This window comes from Telmatherina bonti, assembly GCF_933228915.1.
Source record: "Telmatherina bonti genome assembly, chromosome: 1".
NCBI lineage: Eukaryota > Metazoa > Chordata > Actinopteri > Atheriniformes > Telmatherinidae > Telmatherina > Telmatherina bonti.
Window position 1 is genome coordinate 14395200 of NC_136619.1, and position 16867 is coordinate 14412066.

Here is a 16867-nt window from a genome sequence, read left to right on the forward strand (position 1 = left end):
AACCAGGGGCACGGCCACAACAGCAGGCTGCTGTAGTCGGCTCAGAAATGAACTCCTTGGAGCAGGCCGAAGGTAAAAAAAATTCACGTAACAACCCATATTATAGCATTTTCACATTTATTTTAAGCTTGAAACGGCAGTAACAACAGACAGTCAGAATAAGCGCTTTTGTTAACAGTTTGAAAGTGAGTTGTAGCGTTATTGTAGCCGGCTAATTCGCTTGCAGCATTTAGCATACTAACATGAGCTAACGTAATTGGCATTTAGACGTAAATATGTTGTCGTTTTTACTAATCACGTGTTTTTACAGCTTGGATAGCTTGTGGGTTGTTGTAAGGTACATAAAAACGAGCTGTTTGGGTAAACCCGTAAGATATCTTTGAAGATATTGAATAGCTACTCTGATGGTGCTTTTCTGCTTATAGTTTCCTTGAAATAATTATTTAGTTGCAAAATGGATTAAAGCTAAATTCTCTTAGCTGATGTTGAAATTATTAATTTACAGCTGCTAGACAGTCGATCTGATGAGAGATGACTTGTTTAAAGACGCTTTAAAGAAGTTTTTGTACTTGATATTCTTTTAAAACTCAGTGTTAACATGCTGCTTTATTCAATAGACCTGAAGGCCTTTGAGAGAAGACTGACAGAATATGTCTCATGTTTACAACCTGCAACAGGCAGGTGGAGAAGTAAGTATTTTTCTGAATGTTGATTATCAAAGACCTGATTGTTGTTTGGGTGTCTTAACAGTGTTTGTCAACCACTGTGCCATGGCACACTAATGTGCCGTGAGAGATTATCAGATGTGCCATGAGAAAAATATCCAATTTCACCTAATTTGTCTAAAAACAGCTCTTTGTTCATCCAAACAGCCAAGGACTGTCTGTGAAAGATCATAAAATTCTTTTGTTGATCTGATTTCTATGAAAGACACTTTGACAAAATGCACTTCATGTTTTTATATTGGCTTTAAAAAAACAAACAAAAAAACACTAGGGTTTGTGGTGTGCCCAGTGATTTTGTTCGTGAAAAAGTGTACAGCTCGACAAATGTTGAAAAACACTGTCTTAACAGGCTAAAGAATAAGAATTTAAATATGTGTTGTGGGTATTAAAGTTTCAGGAAACGACGACAATGCTAAAGTGACAGAATACAATGTGTTTAAGTAATTGGAAAACACAAAGTCATGGTTTTCTGAACCTTTTCACATAAATAAGCTGGAGATGAGATGCTTATTTCTCTATCTGTATATCTGTATGTATCTGTATGTATTAAAAGGGTATGAGACAAAAATAATTTATGTTAACACGACAGAAGACAACGGTAATGAAGCTCTGCTATATACACTACAGTGTTCTTATTGCAATTTCTTGTTTCAGTGATTCTGATCGTGGTATCTGTATGTACAGCCACTGGGGCTTGGAACTGGTTAATAGACCCTGACACACAGAAGGTACAGGTTTGTGGAAAATTCAGCCAATTTGAGCCGTATATTTATAGAGAATTCTATTTGTCAGTGGATTGTATTGGATTATGTGGACTTTATTTGATTAATTTAAAAAAAAAAAAAGGATCCATATTCAAATTTAATCTAACTATATTTCAGCTAGGTGTACCAGTAAAGTCAGGCTATGTTTGTGGTAAAATATAATCAGCTTGTTGAAGGAGAACCTCTCATTGCTTTACCAAATTATATGTCCATTTTTATATTCAATGTTTTTCGTGGATAGCTGAAGTTGAATTTGCTTTGTAAATATAACATTTTTATCATTCACATTAGAGTTGCTTTCTCCATTTTATTTTGCAGGTCTCTTTCTTATCGTCACTTTGGAATCATCCGTTCTTCACCATCAGCTGCATCACTTTAATAGCTCTCTTTTTTGCTGGCATACACAAACGAGTTGTGGCCCCATCAATGTATCCTTTTTTTGCAAATAGGAAGTAGTGTGTTTTATCAGGTTTACAGGAGAAGCACTTGTGACAAAAATTAATTAATTTTCCCTTTCATGTTTGTTTTTTCTTTAACCGTTTACTGCAGAATTGCTGCTCGCTGCCGTACAGTTTTGGCAGAATACAATATGTCTTGTGATGATGTGAGTTTAGATTTCTTTTGTATATATTGGGATCTGTAATTTGCATTTCTGTCAGTTTATCAACATTTTTATTTTTAAACAGACGGGAAAACTCATTCTCAAACCACGACCAAACATCCAGTAACTACATCCTTGTGCGCTGTTCAGCCACGGCTTACGAGGCAGTGACCGCTCTGTGTCTGGAGTCTTCTGGATGGTTGGAGTTGCCCTGACATGGATTTCATCGGGAAGATGTGAAATGCAATTGGAGCAAAGAAAGTGAACTGGTGGAGCCTTTTAAACGTGTTGCTGTGTTGACGTCATCAAAGCTGCTGATCTGCTCAGATGTGTTTTAGTCAGTGGGTCCAGATGTAATTATTTCTGTGTCTGATGTTGAGCATGTATTTTATCTAAATCTTTCTATTTTTAAAGTTATTTACCCAATAAATACACCTGGTGTGAAATTATCATGTGGTCCTCGTTCTGTGATAAATCAATGTGGGGTTTTTTTTTTTGCGACAGCGCCGTCGCTTTCTGTTAATAAGAACGATTTTACGGCAGGGAGGAATACTCCACATGGCTTCCAACTAGGCAGTATTTTTGTGACCGAAAGAAAAAAAAGCAAAATAGAAGTGGTGGATGAGTTGTCAGCCGCGGATCGAAATGGGTAAAAGTAAAACCACGAAGTTTAAACGTCCGCAGTTTAACGCGGTCGGGCTGCCGGTGAATGCCGTGAAGGAAGACGAAGACCAAGGAGACTGCTGTCCAGCCGCGGAGTTACTGGAAAAAGTAGGATCAGCATCATAACCTGTCATCCTAACTGGATAGTTAACGTCGAATGAGCGATTAAACTGTAACAATATGGATTTAGATTTAAAGCATTGTTTGTCTTCTTTACTGATAAAAGTCACTGTAAACGAGCTTTTCTCGAGTGATCTCATCCAGGGCCGGATTAAAAGTGCACAGGCCCCTGGGCCCAGAATGTTAAGGGGCCCCCTTCTCCTCTGCAACATTGTGACAAGTGGGAATGATACACTGTGAAATGACATTTCTAACATCTCTCAGCCAGTGGTACCAGTAGCAATACACTAGACACGGTGGTGTAACCATCTGGCTTTTATGTACATTTTGTTTTATGTCCAAAATGTTGGTGTTTGCCCTACATGGGCCCCCTCGACCTCTGCTCAAAATGCCCATTAGATAATCCGGCCTTGATCTCATCAGACTTTTGTAGTGTCAGCAAAATGCAGTTTATGGTGATTTTTACCCATCACAAAGCAGAGTGTGTTATATATCTTTGGCCGGCGTGTCTGTGTGAATAGCTGCAGAGTCCCAGCGCAGACGTACGGGAGTTTGCATGTGCCAGCATTTCTCGGGTGGTCCAGCAGAGCCAGACCATTCCTGGTTTCCTGCAGAGGGACGCAGTCAGGCGCCTGGGTCCCATGCTGCTGGACAACAGTGTGGCTGTCAGAGAGACTGCCACTGGAGCGCTCAGGTGAGTCAACTGGCTACATCACACCACTGCTGTTTGTACACATGGGTATCATCTAGTGGGGAGCCTGATGTGTTTTTATCTGCTGTAGAAAATATTTGGTCAATGTTTTCATTTTTATTCCTGTTTTTCAAGTTGAAGGTTAAGTATTAAGGTTTATGGATTGCTGCAGTTGTTGAATGATTTGTTTAGAAGCAAGGTTGTATTCAAAGCGGTTGCACAAAGCTGAAGAAAAGCTGTGCAAACAACACCATTGAAGAGGCTGATGCATGCTGAAAAGATTCAAGAAAAACTGTTGAATATTTTCCACTTAACAATGGTGCAAACACATGCACAATTCCCATCCTTAAGCATGCACAAAGTAGGGGAATTATTACTGAAACACCTTTATGAAAGTCTGCTGTTGCTTACTTGGTTTACATCCCTGCATTTCTGAGTAGTCAGTGCCTCTTCTCGTAAAGACCTGTTTTAAGTAGTACACTTTCCAGAACCAACAAAAGTTAGCAGTTATTCTTTTTTTAAATTATTTTTTATTCATGCATTTATACCAATTATTTATTTATTTATTTTTTAATAATCCATTCATGCATTGATTGCTTAGTCCAAGGAAGCTGGAGCCTATCCAAGCAATCATTGGGCCAGAGGCAAGTACACCCCGGACAGATCGCCAGTTTGTCACAGGGCCAACACAGAGAGACAAATACCATTCGCACTCCCTCCTAGGGACAATATATACTAGCCAATCAACCTAACATGCAAGTCTTTGCACCGTATACACGGAGAGAACATACAAACTCCACACAGAAAGGTCATGATTCAAACCTCCCTCTGAGCTGGGGCTCAAAGCAGCAACTTTTAGCACTAAAAGTTAGTTAAAAAAAAAAGTGGTTATATTATTTTTAGTATCTTGCAAATATACAAAATAGTGACCCTTTAAGGCTCTGCACACATGCTTCCTGATGATTAGATAACTGTTCAGGTGATGTCAATAAATTATGTCAGTAAATGATGTCAATAAGATATTGAGGTGTGGCTATCTACAATACACATCAAAAGTTGGGACACATCTGTGGCATTTATTTTCCCAACAGTCTTAAAAGAGTTCCCAGAGATACTGAGTGTTGTTAGCTGCTTTGCCTTCACTCTGTTATCCATCTCGTCTCAAATGGGTTTGGGTCAGGTGACTGGGGAAGGCCGGGTCAGAATGTGACATGGCATTGTTTTTCTGAAATGAACGGGGACGCCTCTGAAAAAGACGTGGCTTGAATGGCGCATATGTTTCTTCAAAACCTGTCTTTCATTATTATTGGTACCTTTACAGACGTGCCATGGCCACTAGCACACCTACATACTGTCACAGATACTGGCTTTTGAGCTTTGCACAATGACAATCTGAATAGTCCTTTTCTCTTTTGCCCTGGAGGACATAATGTCCAAACATAATTTGAAATGTGGACTTGTCATACCACATAACACTTTGTGTCAGTTAATCTCAGATGTGCTCAGGTCCAGATAAGCTGGGGGATTTGTTGCGATGCCACTTTCTTTCTGTGTGGTAGAGTTTTAACTTGCACTTGCAGATGTAGCAATGAGTCCACATGGAAACTTTCCTGACACCAGGGGTGCCCGAGTCCGGTCGTTCTTTAAGTGGAGACCCTTTCCCATTCTCGCTTGGGAATGGCTGAACCTTTCGTGGATGCTCCTTTTATACCCCATCATGACACTCACCTGTTCCTAATAAACCCGTTCACCCATGAAATGTTCCAAACTTGGGCTTTTTGAGCATTCCTCCAGCTTTCCCAGTTTCTTGTTGCCCCTTTGTTGCCATTTTTGGAACATCAAATTCCAAATAAGTGAATATTTGCAGAAGTAAGAATAAATTTTCATAGTTTGAACATTAAATATCTTGTCTTTGTAGTATATTCTATTGAAAATAGACCAATAAGGAATTGCAAATTGGTCTTTTCTGCTGCTTTTTTTTTTTTTTTTTACATTTTACATGGTGTCTCAACTTGGGGGGGGAAATAGAGATGTAGAAACCATCTGTCCACTTTTTCACAAGGATAGGCTTGATGGGACCAAAAATCTCCTGTTTCTTGACCCAAGTTGTCTCATTGGTTCTTCCACACATCATACTTTATTGCAGCAGTTTAACCACAAAGGCCTGATTCTTGCATTCATTCATTATCTGAACCGCTTAATCTGATCAAGGGTCGCGGGAGAGCTGGAGCCTATCCCAGCAGCCTGCGGGCGAGAGGCGGGCTACACCCTGGACAGGTCGCCAGTCCATCCCAGGGACCCTAATTCCTGCAGTCTCCTTTAAACAGCTGACGTTGAGATTTGTCTCATACCTCCACCCTGTAAAGCATTTCTACTGGCTACATTTATAAAGTGAGGTGCTTTTCATCAGCAGTTTCTGAGGCTGGTAACCCTGATGACTTTATCCTCTGCAGCCACGGTAACTCCTGGTCTTCATTTCTTAGCAGGATCCTGTGGTGGAGAATTTCATGTTCTAGCTTAGGTATTCATGTATTTCATAATCCTTAGCATATATTCATTTCTGATGATTGTTGTGTTGGTCTGAAGAGGTCATGATGAGCCTAAGAAGTTAAGCTTAGTTACACAGTGTCTGCTTATTCACCCTTCCACACATAGATAATGAGAGTGAGTTTTATCTTGGCATTTGATGATGTTTGCAGTTACACTTGACTCGATAGCTTCAAGGTATTGAAATTTTCCTGTTTGATTTCCTGGAAGTATTTGTCCTTTCTGGTCACGGTACAGATGTCAATTATTAAATAATTCAGTGATTTATATTAGGCTTTAAAATACATATTTTTGTTCAGTAAAATTCCAAAAATCACATTGCTGTTCCGTGTTCTTGTCCACATATAAACATGGTCCCATAATGTGTCTGACAGACTAAGATGGAGATAGACTGGCTTTAAACTACAGTTCTTAAAATAAAGAGTTATATCACAGTGGCTACATCTACATCTTACCTATAGTTTAGATGTGTGTGTGTGTGTTTGTTTTTAATCTGTCCCTTTAGTGAATGTTTAAAATGGCTGATAAATAATTTTTAGTTTAAGATGAACTTATGTGTAAACTTCAACAGGGGGCGCTGTGCTGTAATAAAAGTCAGAAAATTGATAAAATTGCTGATTGGATCTAAAAGATTTAAATTGGTCATTTCTGTTTGGTAGTCTTTGTTTTACATGTTTTCTCTCTATAAGATGTTTTACCACATGGAGATCAGGTCACATCTGAAGGTTTAAAATATATTATTCCAATTTTCTGATTGGATTTACCGCCTGTTAACGTATCCCCAAACTCCTCTAAAGAACAGTAAATGTTTTATTTGAGCACTTTTAGTTTACAAATCTTCATTATCACTACTAAAAATCCTGTCCAGTAACACTTGTCTTCCTGGACCATTCAGTGCACTAAACATTAAAATAAAGGAAGTGTTTATTATAGTGTGTCTTTCAGCTCATCTCGCATGCACAAACAGCATCTCCGACACTGAATCGCCTCAAAGCAACTGATGAGTGTGTGTTTGTGCCTGGGATTGTCTCCTCCCTCACAGGAATCTGAGTGCGTGTGGCGGTCAGGAGGTGTGCGAGGACATGGTGAAGCACGACGTCATGACTCCTCTGACAGCACTGCTTAGGGAGGTGAGAGCCCGTCGCTTGTTTCAGCTCACTCCATCACTTCAGTTCCTCCTCATCAGCAGCTGTTACAGCAGGCCATGATATCTACAGCAATTAAATGTCATTCTGCAGCAAAGGCAGCAGTGACTTGTAAAACAAAAAAAGGGGCTGCGTGCACAGCCGAACGAGTAAACCTGCCATCAAAACTCTGGCTCGCTGCTGACCCTTTTTTTTTAACAATGCCTTGAGTTGAGACAAGTACAGGAAATAAATAATCCCAGAAACATTTTGAAATGTGCAAAGTTAAAAGCTTCCATGTGGTTTGTTGGTATCTGGAGCACACATTTGTTTTTTCTTTCCAGTGTTGTGCTGGTTTTGACAGTGCTGGTGTGGCAATGAAAGAGCAGAATAATGCTGCAGAGAATGTGGCCAACCAGGCTGTGAACCTGCTGTGGAATCTATGGTAAGACAAGAGGGCACACACTTACTGTTTGTTTAGTATGTTTAGGTCACATTCACATCAGATTTTTTTTATCCAAATCCGAGTCCTTTTGCTGAGAAAGTCTGCTTCGTTTGGGGAAGTGTGAATGCGCCAAATGAATTCTGATTCGATTCAAAGATGCAGACCCAGTCTGCTTACATACAAACGCAGGTCTCAGTCGGTACCAAGCGGACCAAATAGAGGAAGCAGACTACAAAGCAAAGCACATTGTGGGTTCAGCGCACAATCTTTACCTGCAACGCTGTTAAACACAACCAATGGTAATGATGAGGATAATAATTGGATCTGGATGGGAGGAAAACATGGAAGAATTTGGTTAAATTCTTGTCGCTAGGATCTGATGCCGCGCCATGTTTTCTTACCACTGGTGAAGAGTGAAAGTTTTTTTTTTTTAAAAGGTCTGATTCGTTTGGCAGTTGCAGCATGAACGCCGGTCCGGTCTGGAATAATGCCCCCCCAAGGATGAACCAAGTCCCCATTCAGACTGAGACTAGCTGACTATCCTGATGTGAATGCACCCTTAGCTTACTTAGTAACTTGTGAGAGTAGCTGGTTTTGGGTAAAAGTGCTTCTGATGACCTCCAGAAAATCCTTGTACATTTGCTAATTTTCTTATTGAATCAAGTCTTTGAAGCCCCAAAAAATGAGGATAAAAATCACATGTTTTTTTTTCAACCAGAAGTCTTTATTTGAACCTTTTAGCAAAATGTAAATAAATAAACAGAAAAGCATTGGCTGTATATTCACTATTTGTTTCAATGTGATATAATGGTCATACTGTCTTCTGGCTCCTGGTGTCCACTCGGGGGCAGAAGGCTATTTTCAGCCTGTATACAACAGGGCTTTGAACAAATTTTTTGCCATAAAGTGATGCAACAAGTCTCAGAAACTGCTTGTATCTAATATGACATATACACACATTGTTTTTGTCTGTATGAGTGACTCATATTTATGTTGTCCTGCTAGTGAGAGCAGCAGCCCGGCGCTGTCTGTGTTCAACAAATCCGGTCTCTTGGACGTGGTCGTCCAGTGTCTGGAGAGACATCCACACAATACCGAATTGGCCATATCTGCAGGTTAGTAAAAGATACGTGCTCTTGTAAGATTTTTTTTTTTTTAAAGTTTTTATTCAAAACTTTGCAGTTTGATGTCTTTCTGTGATGTGAAATTAAATTAATACCTTGAAATCATGGAATAAACCCTCAGTACTGTTAGTTGCCATAACACTAAGATTTAATGTCTTCTTTAAACAATAATAATTATATTACACTCAGAAACCTTCTTCCTACAGTTACAGAATTTCTCTCACCTTTCATGTGTTGATCCTTTTCTTTTATGCCGGTTTCAGTGCATCTGAAAAGAGCTCTGCGTGGTTTCTGTCTGAAGGCTGAGCAGAATATTGAATAATGTTATATAACCAGCTGTGTGTCTTCCTCTATGGAAGGTCCGACATAATCCAATGTTTTTTAAATATCTGCTAATAAATGGGCAGGTTTTGGAAAAGCTTTAGCTCGTTTCTATGCTTTAGATTCCTGCGAACTGTGCTGTTTTTTCCCCCTCAGTTTTAGTGTCTTTATACCTTGAGATTTGGCAAAATTGTCCAGTTAGAATAAACTATATTACCCATCGCAGGCACAGGATAACAGGTGTCCTCTTTGGGTTTATAGTTGGTTAATCAAGCTTTGGGAATGAGGAAGACACTTCAACAGAACTCATTATTTTGCTTTTAATTTCTCTAGTTTATTCGTGTTCACGTAAACAAGTTCTCAGAACATCCCAGACATGACGCTACTGACATGAAAGCACCAACTTCAGTGGTTGAGACTGTAATCTGTAATTGTAGTCGCTGAACTTGCTGAACTCTTTAACCTCTGCTGTGTCCTGTACACCTTGTTTCCACTTTAAGTCAGCTGGATGACTGAAATTGGAATATGAATGGGAGATAACGGATCTGCTTTTCATGGCCATTGCCAGTTTGCTGTCCAGCCATCGGGACTTGCATCTGCAGGCAGGACTGACATTTGGATTCTCACCAACAGCACTCTTTCGTTGGGGATTACCATTAATTTTACAGCTGGGTCATTCAGTTCCTGTACTTTTTTTTTTTTTTTTTAATCCCAGCTGTGCAACTGTGAGCGACGACAAACTGGTCCACCCTGAGCTGTGTTTGAGTTTTCACAGTCAGCTCATAGTTTACACCGCCTGGCTAGAATAACCCTCTGATCACACCAGCAAAGCCAAGCTCTCCACGTCTTAAATGCGTCTCCACTGATGTAAAACTCCCAGAAAAAATACTGATTCATATTTAAATATTACTGCTCAGTCTTGTATATTTTAGCAGCACTGTGAGGGAAAACTTTAAGAAACATTTAGTGAAAGAAACTTGCTACATTTCATGCTGGATGTGGAATGGGACGATCAGTGCAACTGGTGTGTTTACCATCAGTGTGAAAGTCGGCCTACAAATAAGAATATATTAGCTTAAAGCAATAAGGAGACTATTCAGTGTTTAAAGTTTCCTTTTATTGCAGACTTCTCATATCCCTTTGCCATTCCTGAATTGTAGAACCAGATTATAAATGGCCTGACAGCTGGAGATGAAGTGACCGTCGTTTTAGGGGCGTTTTGCAGTGGAAATAAAAGCGCCTGTAGTTTTAATTCAGAGCCCTACTGGATGCTGATGTTCATTTTTTTATGACTGGACAGAGCTGAACTTGCTGCTTCTGTGCTGCTCTTTTCTTTTGACTCACCACAGCATACATCATATTTCCCAAAGGATTAAACAATTTAATGCTCGCTCAGGCTACAAATGACTTAATAAAACCAGGAAGTTAGAGGATGAAGGCGGGGAAATGGGGCTAAAAGATTAAGTGTATCCCTGTCATGGGTTAAATGTAGATGTTGCTCTCAGTGGAGTGTAATTATGCTTAATACGAGCTAATCTGGATCCATAGTTGTAAGTCAGACCTCTCCTCTGTGTGTTCTCCAGCCCACTGTTTGCACACTGTGACTGAGGATAACCCAGAGCTGCTGCATAGCATGAATGCTGCTGTGCTTGGCACCCTGGAGAATGTGCTGCTGTCGTCTGAGCCGACCATGGCACACACTCTCCTCAGGACATTAGCTGCAGGTACGACTCGGTCCTGTTTCCATCGCTCTTGTATTTTTTTTATTTCTTCTGAATGGTTTAACATGCTGCAAAAAGTCCTCCATGGGCAACAGATGCAGGTAAATGAGGAGAACAAACACTAAATGATAAATTCTGTCTGGTGCTTTGAGCTCCTTGCGTGTCTGCTTCGTCTCAGGTACGCTGTGGAACATGAAGGGTAGTCTACCAGCCGCCCGGCAGGCTCAGACCCTCAACGCTCTGGTGGCCACTTTGTCCCAGTGCCTGGATTTTGATGCAGGTGTGTTAATCCCCGAACTCCGACAAGCAGAAGAGGTTCATCATAGCAGCGCGCCGCCTGCGACTGGTGTTGATGACCAAGCAGCAGCAGAGGAGATCGCTGAGGAGCAGATGGATGAAGAGGAAGAGCCTAAAATGAGGAAGCGTGGAAAAGCTGCCAAAGTCGATAACGACTTTTCCGACCTCCTTCCTGTAAGTGATAAGAGCGCGGCGTGCTAATTTAAAAAAAGTGACTTAATATCATTAACAGCTTGAAGTACTTAAATATGTCCTAAAAAATTCAGTATATCCTGATGTTAGGGAAATGTGCACGAAGCTGTTATGTTGCCACGATGCAAGACCTTTTGTCTGTTTTGAGAGATGGCACACTGAGCAACTTTTTCTCTTTAAAATTAGCATTTTGGAGCTAATAAAATGATCAACAGGCCAGATCTTATCGTTTTAAACACTTGACGATCATGATTGAGCTCAGAAACACAGATGCTTCTTCAGGGAAGATTAAATTCGGGGAGATCTTTGTTTGTGGCAAGGAAGCAATCCACTTTAGTATGTTGAAAGCGGCCATTGATGCTTGGTGAAAAGGCAGCGTATGAGTCATCCTGAAGCACAAAGCCAGACTGACAGCGCAGACGAACTGTCGGGGTCGGGGTCTGCGGATTTGGGACACACTCAGCACGGTTCATCTGGGGACCGGCGACTGGCGTCTACCACACTGACAGCCCCCAGACTCGACCCCGGCGAGACAGAGATGTCCCTCCCAGCTCAGTCACAGCCAGAGCCCGAAAACCGTTAGCGACATCCTTGGTGATGTCCCAGAATTCCCCATTGAAAGAATAATGTTGTTTACACACAGGAGGGGTATCTTTATATGTTGTTTTATTTTTTTTTTTAATATGGTATGTTTAAAAACATAGGTTTTAAACACAACTTGCACACTATTTCTCCTTCATAGGATCGTTTTTGAAGATGTGATCATTCACATCATTGTGTAAAAACCTGCAGCTTAACATATTCAAGTACATCAGCAGGAGTAAATTTCATCTTTTTGGCGAGCAGCTGCACTCGGACTGTGTGAGATCTGTGCTAGCAGTCATTGTTTTCGTAGGATGTTGACTCACATGGCTGTTTGTTTATGTCCAGAGGGGCAAGGAGGAGCTGAGGGAGGCGACGGCCTTGCTGACAGCCCAGCAAACGTCCTTAGAGATCATTGTCAACATGTGCTGCTCTGATGGTGAGTGTTGAGGGCATGGACAGCAGTGCTGACTCCAGGCCCTTTTCATCAAAGTTATCTCCTGTGACACAGCCACCAAGTATGAAAAAGGCTGTTACAGAAAAGAAACGCACGAGGCGAGTTCATTTGATTCTTTGCGTTGTTTGTATGGTTACAACTCTGTTAAGACCCTTCTGATGACGAGTGGGAGGAAGAGTCGAGCAGCGATGAAAGCGACATGGGTCCTGATGGCCTTTGCGATGGAGTGTCCAATCTGATGTCTCCACTGTGCTTGTCAGCTGAGGTTCAAGGGGCCTTGATCAACCACAACATACCAGAAAAGGCAAATAGTTTGTATCCTCAATTATACCTCATTTCTGCGTGTTGATACAAGGAAAGAGTTGCTCCTGCTGGCAGAGAGCTTATTCTCAGTGATTAAGTTGTTGAACTGTCATGTTTTTGTGCACTTATGATACACTGACAAAGCTGCACGCCTTATCCAACATCTCCCCAGGCTGAGCAGACTAAATAACTCGCCTGTTTTTAGTAAGAGAGTTCTCTCTTTTACAAGGGTGCACTTACACAACTCTGTTCGATGAAAAGATTGATTTGTAATTTTCTTTTATTTCTCTTGATTCAAGGTTTTAAGAAAGACCGGGTTCCCCAGACAGGAAGCCATAGATGTGTGTCATCACAATTCTTCCTGGAGAGGGTTGACAAAGAGGTAATTCTCTGCACACCTCACCTTCTTTTGAAACCCTCTTTGTCTGAACAAAGATGTGGTGCATCTTCACTTTTCCAGGCTCATGCACTCTTTATTCTTTTTTTCTCCTTTTTAGGATGCGGCGCGTTCAGTCTCGTGCACTGACCTGCCTCCATAGCATCCTGTCCACCATGGATGCTGAATCTCTGGGTGGTGCAGCAGCCCTGCAAGAAGCAGCACAGCACCTGTCCTCGCTGGTCTTCGGTCCTGCAGGTCTCATATTAATGTTTGATTTCTGTAATTTAGAAAATCTGATCCTAAATATTTTTTTTTTGTTTGGTTATTAAGAAAGTTGGCTTCATTGTGTTCCAGAGATACCCAAAGATGAAGAATTCCTCGAAGCTGTCATTAGCGCCATGAGGTCTCTTCTGCAGATGATTGCCTCCAAAAACATCCCACAGGTACAGAATATAAAGCAGCATCACATGCTACAGTAGAACAGGTCTGTCTGTTCAAACTGAGATCTTTCCATTAGCTTAAGTCAAACTTAAAAATATAACCAGGACGTAAAATTGGGGAACTGCAACCTCAGATGAACCACATGTGACACATTACACTGTATCATAATTTATTCAGCAGAAACTCAGTGTAAATGCAGAAACACTGTGAGAAAAAATAAGCCTGAGTCAACAGTTCATAGAAGCACCTCAGGCAGCAGTAAGTTAAGTTCTTGTTTTCTTTATGATATTCAGTCTCTTGCGCTGCTGTGGAGGAATTCTGGTTCACTCTGCTTTACAAGTCAGAAACATGATCTCACAGTTAGCTCCTCAATAGTGACTGAATGGCACCCAGTTTCTGTGTTTGCAAAACAAGCCCAAATTATCTCCACTACTGTGTTGAAATGTGTGAAAGATTTGTGCTTATATGCTGAGTATGATTTATTTTTTTATGCACTAAATGTTCTGATATTCATTCTGCACCTTGGTTTTAGCTAGCCAAAGGAAATTTCTCAGAGTTCTGTGGTTTGTTCGGATGTAATTTTGCACACCTAAGTTGTCCTGTCATGGTTTTTTTTTTTTTTTTTTTTTTTTAATGTTTAAAGAAAAGAGGCTTCGTACTGTCACCCTTCCAAACCAGCCATAGACATGAAGTCTTTTTGAAATTTTTGGACTATTAACTTTAGCATTCAGCGTGCTAACTAAAGTTGGATTTATACTTGTGTGCTGTCTGAGCAAGGTTGGTTACGACACCATCTCCATGTGCTCCATGTAGATCTGCAAGGGCCCAACTCGCACCCCTACTTGGTCAGTTTGTGGTTATGTGTTTTGTTGGATTTCTGGAGCTTTTTGTTGAGTTTGCAATACCCACTGAGGAGGAACTACAACATAACGGCGTAACCGTACACTCCTGTATGAAAACATGTTTCACTGGAGCTGCGCTGGCCCTCCTGTAGACGGCACACCAGTATAAATCCAACTTTAGGCCCGTGGAGTCTAAGGTGCTGGTGTTACTTCTTTTTCTCTCATTTTTCTGATCACTGCAAGTTCTAACCATTTGGGGAATTTGTTGGGATGTCCTCTCCAGAGATGATTGGCATGTCTTGAATGCTTTCTGCTTAAGAATCATCCTTCACGCTGTAGAATGATGAACTCCAAACTGCTTGGAAATCACAGCAATAGTTTCCTCAGTAAAGCTGTTGTTGCCTTTCCTCCTTTTCTTTGTCTAACACACAGGTTGTATTTACTTTCTCTAAAGTTTAGACCTAGTCAGAACCAGAGGATTTTTTTTTTTTTACAAGATCTGGTCCATTTAACCTTAAAATGAAATGTTTTTGAATATTTTTTCCACAAAAAGACTCTCAGTTCTGTATTTCCTATAATTATGTTGTGTTGGTCTGAGTGTGTGCTTATATGACCTAAGGTGGGTGTTTTTAGGACCCTTGGACTTCCCTTACAAGGGGCAGTGCAAACACCCCCCCCCCTTTGGTCTCTTTCCAATCTGTAAGGGCATGCTGCTCTGAGGCCTGCTGCCTCAGTCTGCCTGATCCTGTAATGTGTAATATGATATGTATGTTGTTTTGTCATATGTATGTTGTATTGTCTTGGACCAGTTGTGCTGGAACCAGTTTCATTGTGCCAACTGGCTCAGTGACAAAGCTTGAACCTGAACCTAATGCGAATTTTTAAATGTTCGAAGCTTTCAGACTTTCCATCCGCTTTCACAAACAACACTGAATAACGCTAAACAGTCTTCACAGACTGAAGTTAGGTTTATGTCTTAAGTTTGACGTTTAGTTTGTTTTGTTAGTGTATGACCCCTCAGCAGCTGATGAGCCTGAGCGAAGCAGCCACTTGCTGTGAGGTTGTCAGCGTGAGGGTCAACGCCGTCGCCATTCTGGGCATCACTGGCAGCACATTGGCCAAAGAGAAGGGCTCGGCAGAGACTCTTCAGGTATTATTTTTCTCTATTTTTCATTAAGAAAGTTTGTTCTTCCTTTTTGAGAGCTCCTTCTTCTGCAGATGATTGGAAATGCCTTACTTCAAGTTGCCACAAAGGATGCCAACCTGGTTGTAAACGGAGAAGCTCTGGATGCTTTGTTTGATGTATTTGCGGATGGGGAGGAGGCAGAGACGGCTGCTAAAAACATCCATCTCCTACCTGCACTTAAGGCACTTCAGCCGGTCTTCAAGGCCAAGGTAGGATTACTGCTTACTGTTATTGTTCAGTCTTTTTAACTTTTTTTATTGTTTGTTTCTCTCTCATTCGCTCCAATATATTATGGGCAGGGGTGTCCAGCTCCAGTCCTCAAGCGCCACAGTCCTGCAGGATTTTCATGTATCCCTGCGCCAACACACCTGACTCAAATGAATTTGTAATTTTGCAGAACTGCATTGGTTGTTGGATCCATTTAATGGAAGCCAGGCATTTTGGAATAGGGATACATGGAAAACCTGCAGGACAGCGGCCCTCAAGGACCAACTTTAAACACCCCTAGTATAGAGGTTTTCCTCTTGTAGATAACAATAGCTTTTCTTTTCTTCTAGATTCGTAAAGAAGGAAGAGGTAAATACAGCCCTCAGGAGCTGTGTGTGCTGGACAACATCAAGATCAACCTGAGAAGATTTATCTGTTATCTGGAGAAGGGCGTGAAAAAATAAGGACTTTATTTTCAATTTGTGCTGAGTATGGATGCATTTGGAAAGATACACCAACGATATGAGACGGTGTGGTTGTGAAAGCATCAATTATTTATGTTCATGTTCTTTTAAATGATGGTTTAAAATTCTACGTTTGAGTTTGACATTTGTTGTGATGAGAGAAGACTGGACCCCCTAATCATTAGGTAATCTATGTTTCCGTTGTAGCCCCGGGTACTGTCCTGACATGTCACTAAAACATTTTAAGAGATCAGGTAAATGGGGCTGAAACCAGCTTTCAGATTATTTACCTTTGAGGTAAAGGTAAGTTTTCCGTGTTTAAGTCACCTCTACAGCAAACTGAAAAAGCTTTTGTGTCTATCATGTCAAGTGAAAATAGATTTCATATAAAGCAAAACGAATCTGCGATCCATCATCGTCCAGAGTTGCTGTTACAATGAAAAAATCCCGCTTTACAACGAATTAGGTGTGAAATCCAGCATTACTACTTTTCCTGCTGTTTATGTAAATGTCAGCGAGATTCAGATTGTTAAAAAGGAAAAACTTAAATGTATCTGCCCAGAACTGATTTGAGAAAAATAAAAACATTTGGAGTGCTATTTTTCATCAGGGTTTGAAGCCTTTTGTGAAATAAATCTTGGTTTCACAAAAATTGAAATGTGACTTACTGT

General features: G+C 40.8%; 2 protein-coding genes across 3 annotated transcripts; both read left to right on the plus strand.

The window, feature by feature from the left end:
* Positions 1–2539, plus strand: cnep1r1 (CTD nuclear envelope phosphatase 1 regulatory subunit 1). 2 transcript variants are annotated; one of them, XM_079238998.1, is made up of 6 exons: positions 1–72; positions 618–689; positions 1380–1459; positions 1808–1917; positions 2039–2093; positions 2176–2539. In XM_079238998.1, the coding sequence occupies exons 1-6, from the start codon at positions 48–50 to the stop codon at positions 2215–2217; spliced, it is 384 nt and encodes a 127-aa protein (XP_079095124.1). In that variant the 5' UTR covers positions 1–47; the 3' UTR covers positions 2218–2539. The 2 variants fall into 2 exon arrangements, with proteins under 2 accessions (XP_079095124.1, XP_079095125.1); XM_079238999.1 differs by having other exon boundaries at positions 1380–1453.
* A 95-nt stretch (positions 2540–2634) lies between these two features.
* On the plus strand, positions 2635–16809 carry heatr3 (HEAT repeat containing 3). The gene is made up of 15 exons (XM_079239896.1): positions 2635–2861; positions 3395–3567; positions 7154–7241; positions 7580–7680; positions 8686–8795; positions 10709–10849; positions 11025–11317; positions 12266–12356; positions 12524–12678; positions 12977–13059; positions 13175–13311; positions 13411–13499; positions 15346–15489; positions 15558–15734; positions 16083–16809. Exons 1-15 carry the CDS (start codon positions 2712–2714, stop codon positions 16194–16196), a joined length of 2046 nt encoding a protein of 681 aa, XP_079096022.1. The 5' UTR covers positions 2635–2711; the 3' UTR covers positions 16197–16809.
* Positions 16810–16867: the final 58 nt, after the last annotated feature.

Bases quoted from the DNA above. Each gene is read 5' to 3' on its own strand.
- heatr3 (XM_079239896.1), top strand. From the start codon at position 2,712: ATGAGTTGTCAGCCGCGGATCGAAATGGGTAAAAGTAAAACCACGAAG. The intron at 7,681-8,685 runs GTAAGACAAGAG...TTGTCCTGCTAG, and splicing joins AACCTGCTGTGGAATCTATG to TGAGAGCAGCAGCCCGGCGC. The intron at 13,312-13,410 runs GTCTCATATTAA...ATTGTGTTCCAG, and splicing joins GCTGGTCTTCGGTCCTGCAG to AGATACCCAAAGATGAAGAA.
- cnep1r1 (XM_079238998.1), top strand. From the start codon at position 48: ATGAACTCCTTGGAGCAGGCCGAAG. The intron at 1,460-1,807 runs GTTTGTGGAAAA...TTTATTTTGCAG, and splicing joins CTGACACACAGAAGGTACAG to GTCTCTTTCTTATCGTCACT. The intron at 2,094-2,175 runs GTGAGTTTAGAT...ATTTTTAAACAG, and splicing joins ACAATATGTCTTGTGATGAT to ACGGGAAAACTCATTCTCAA.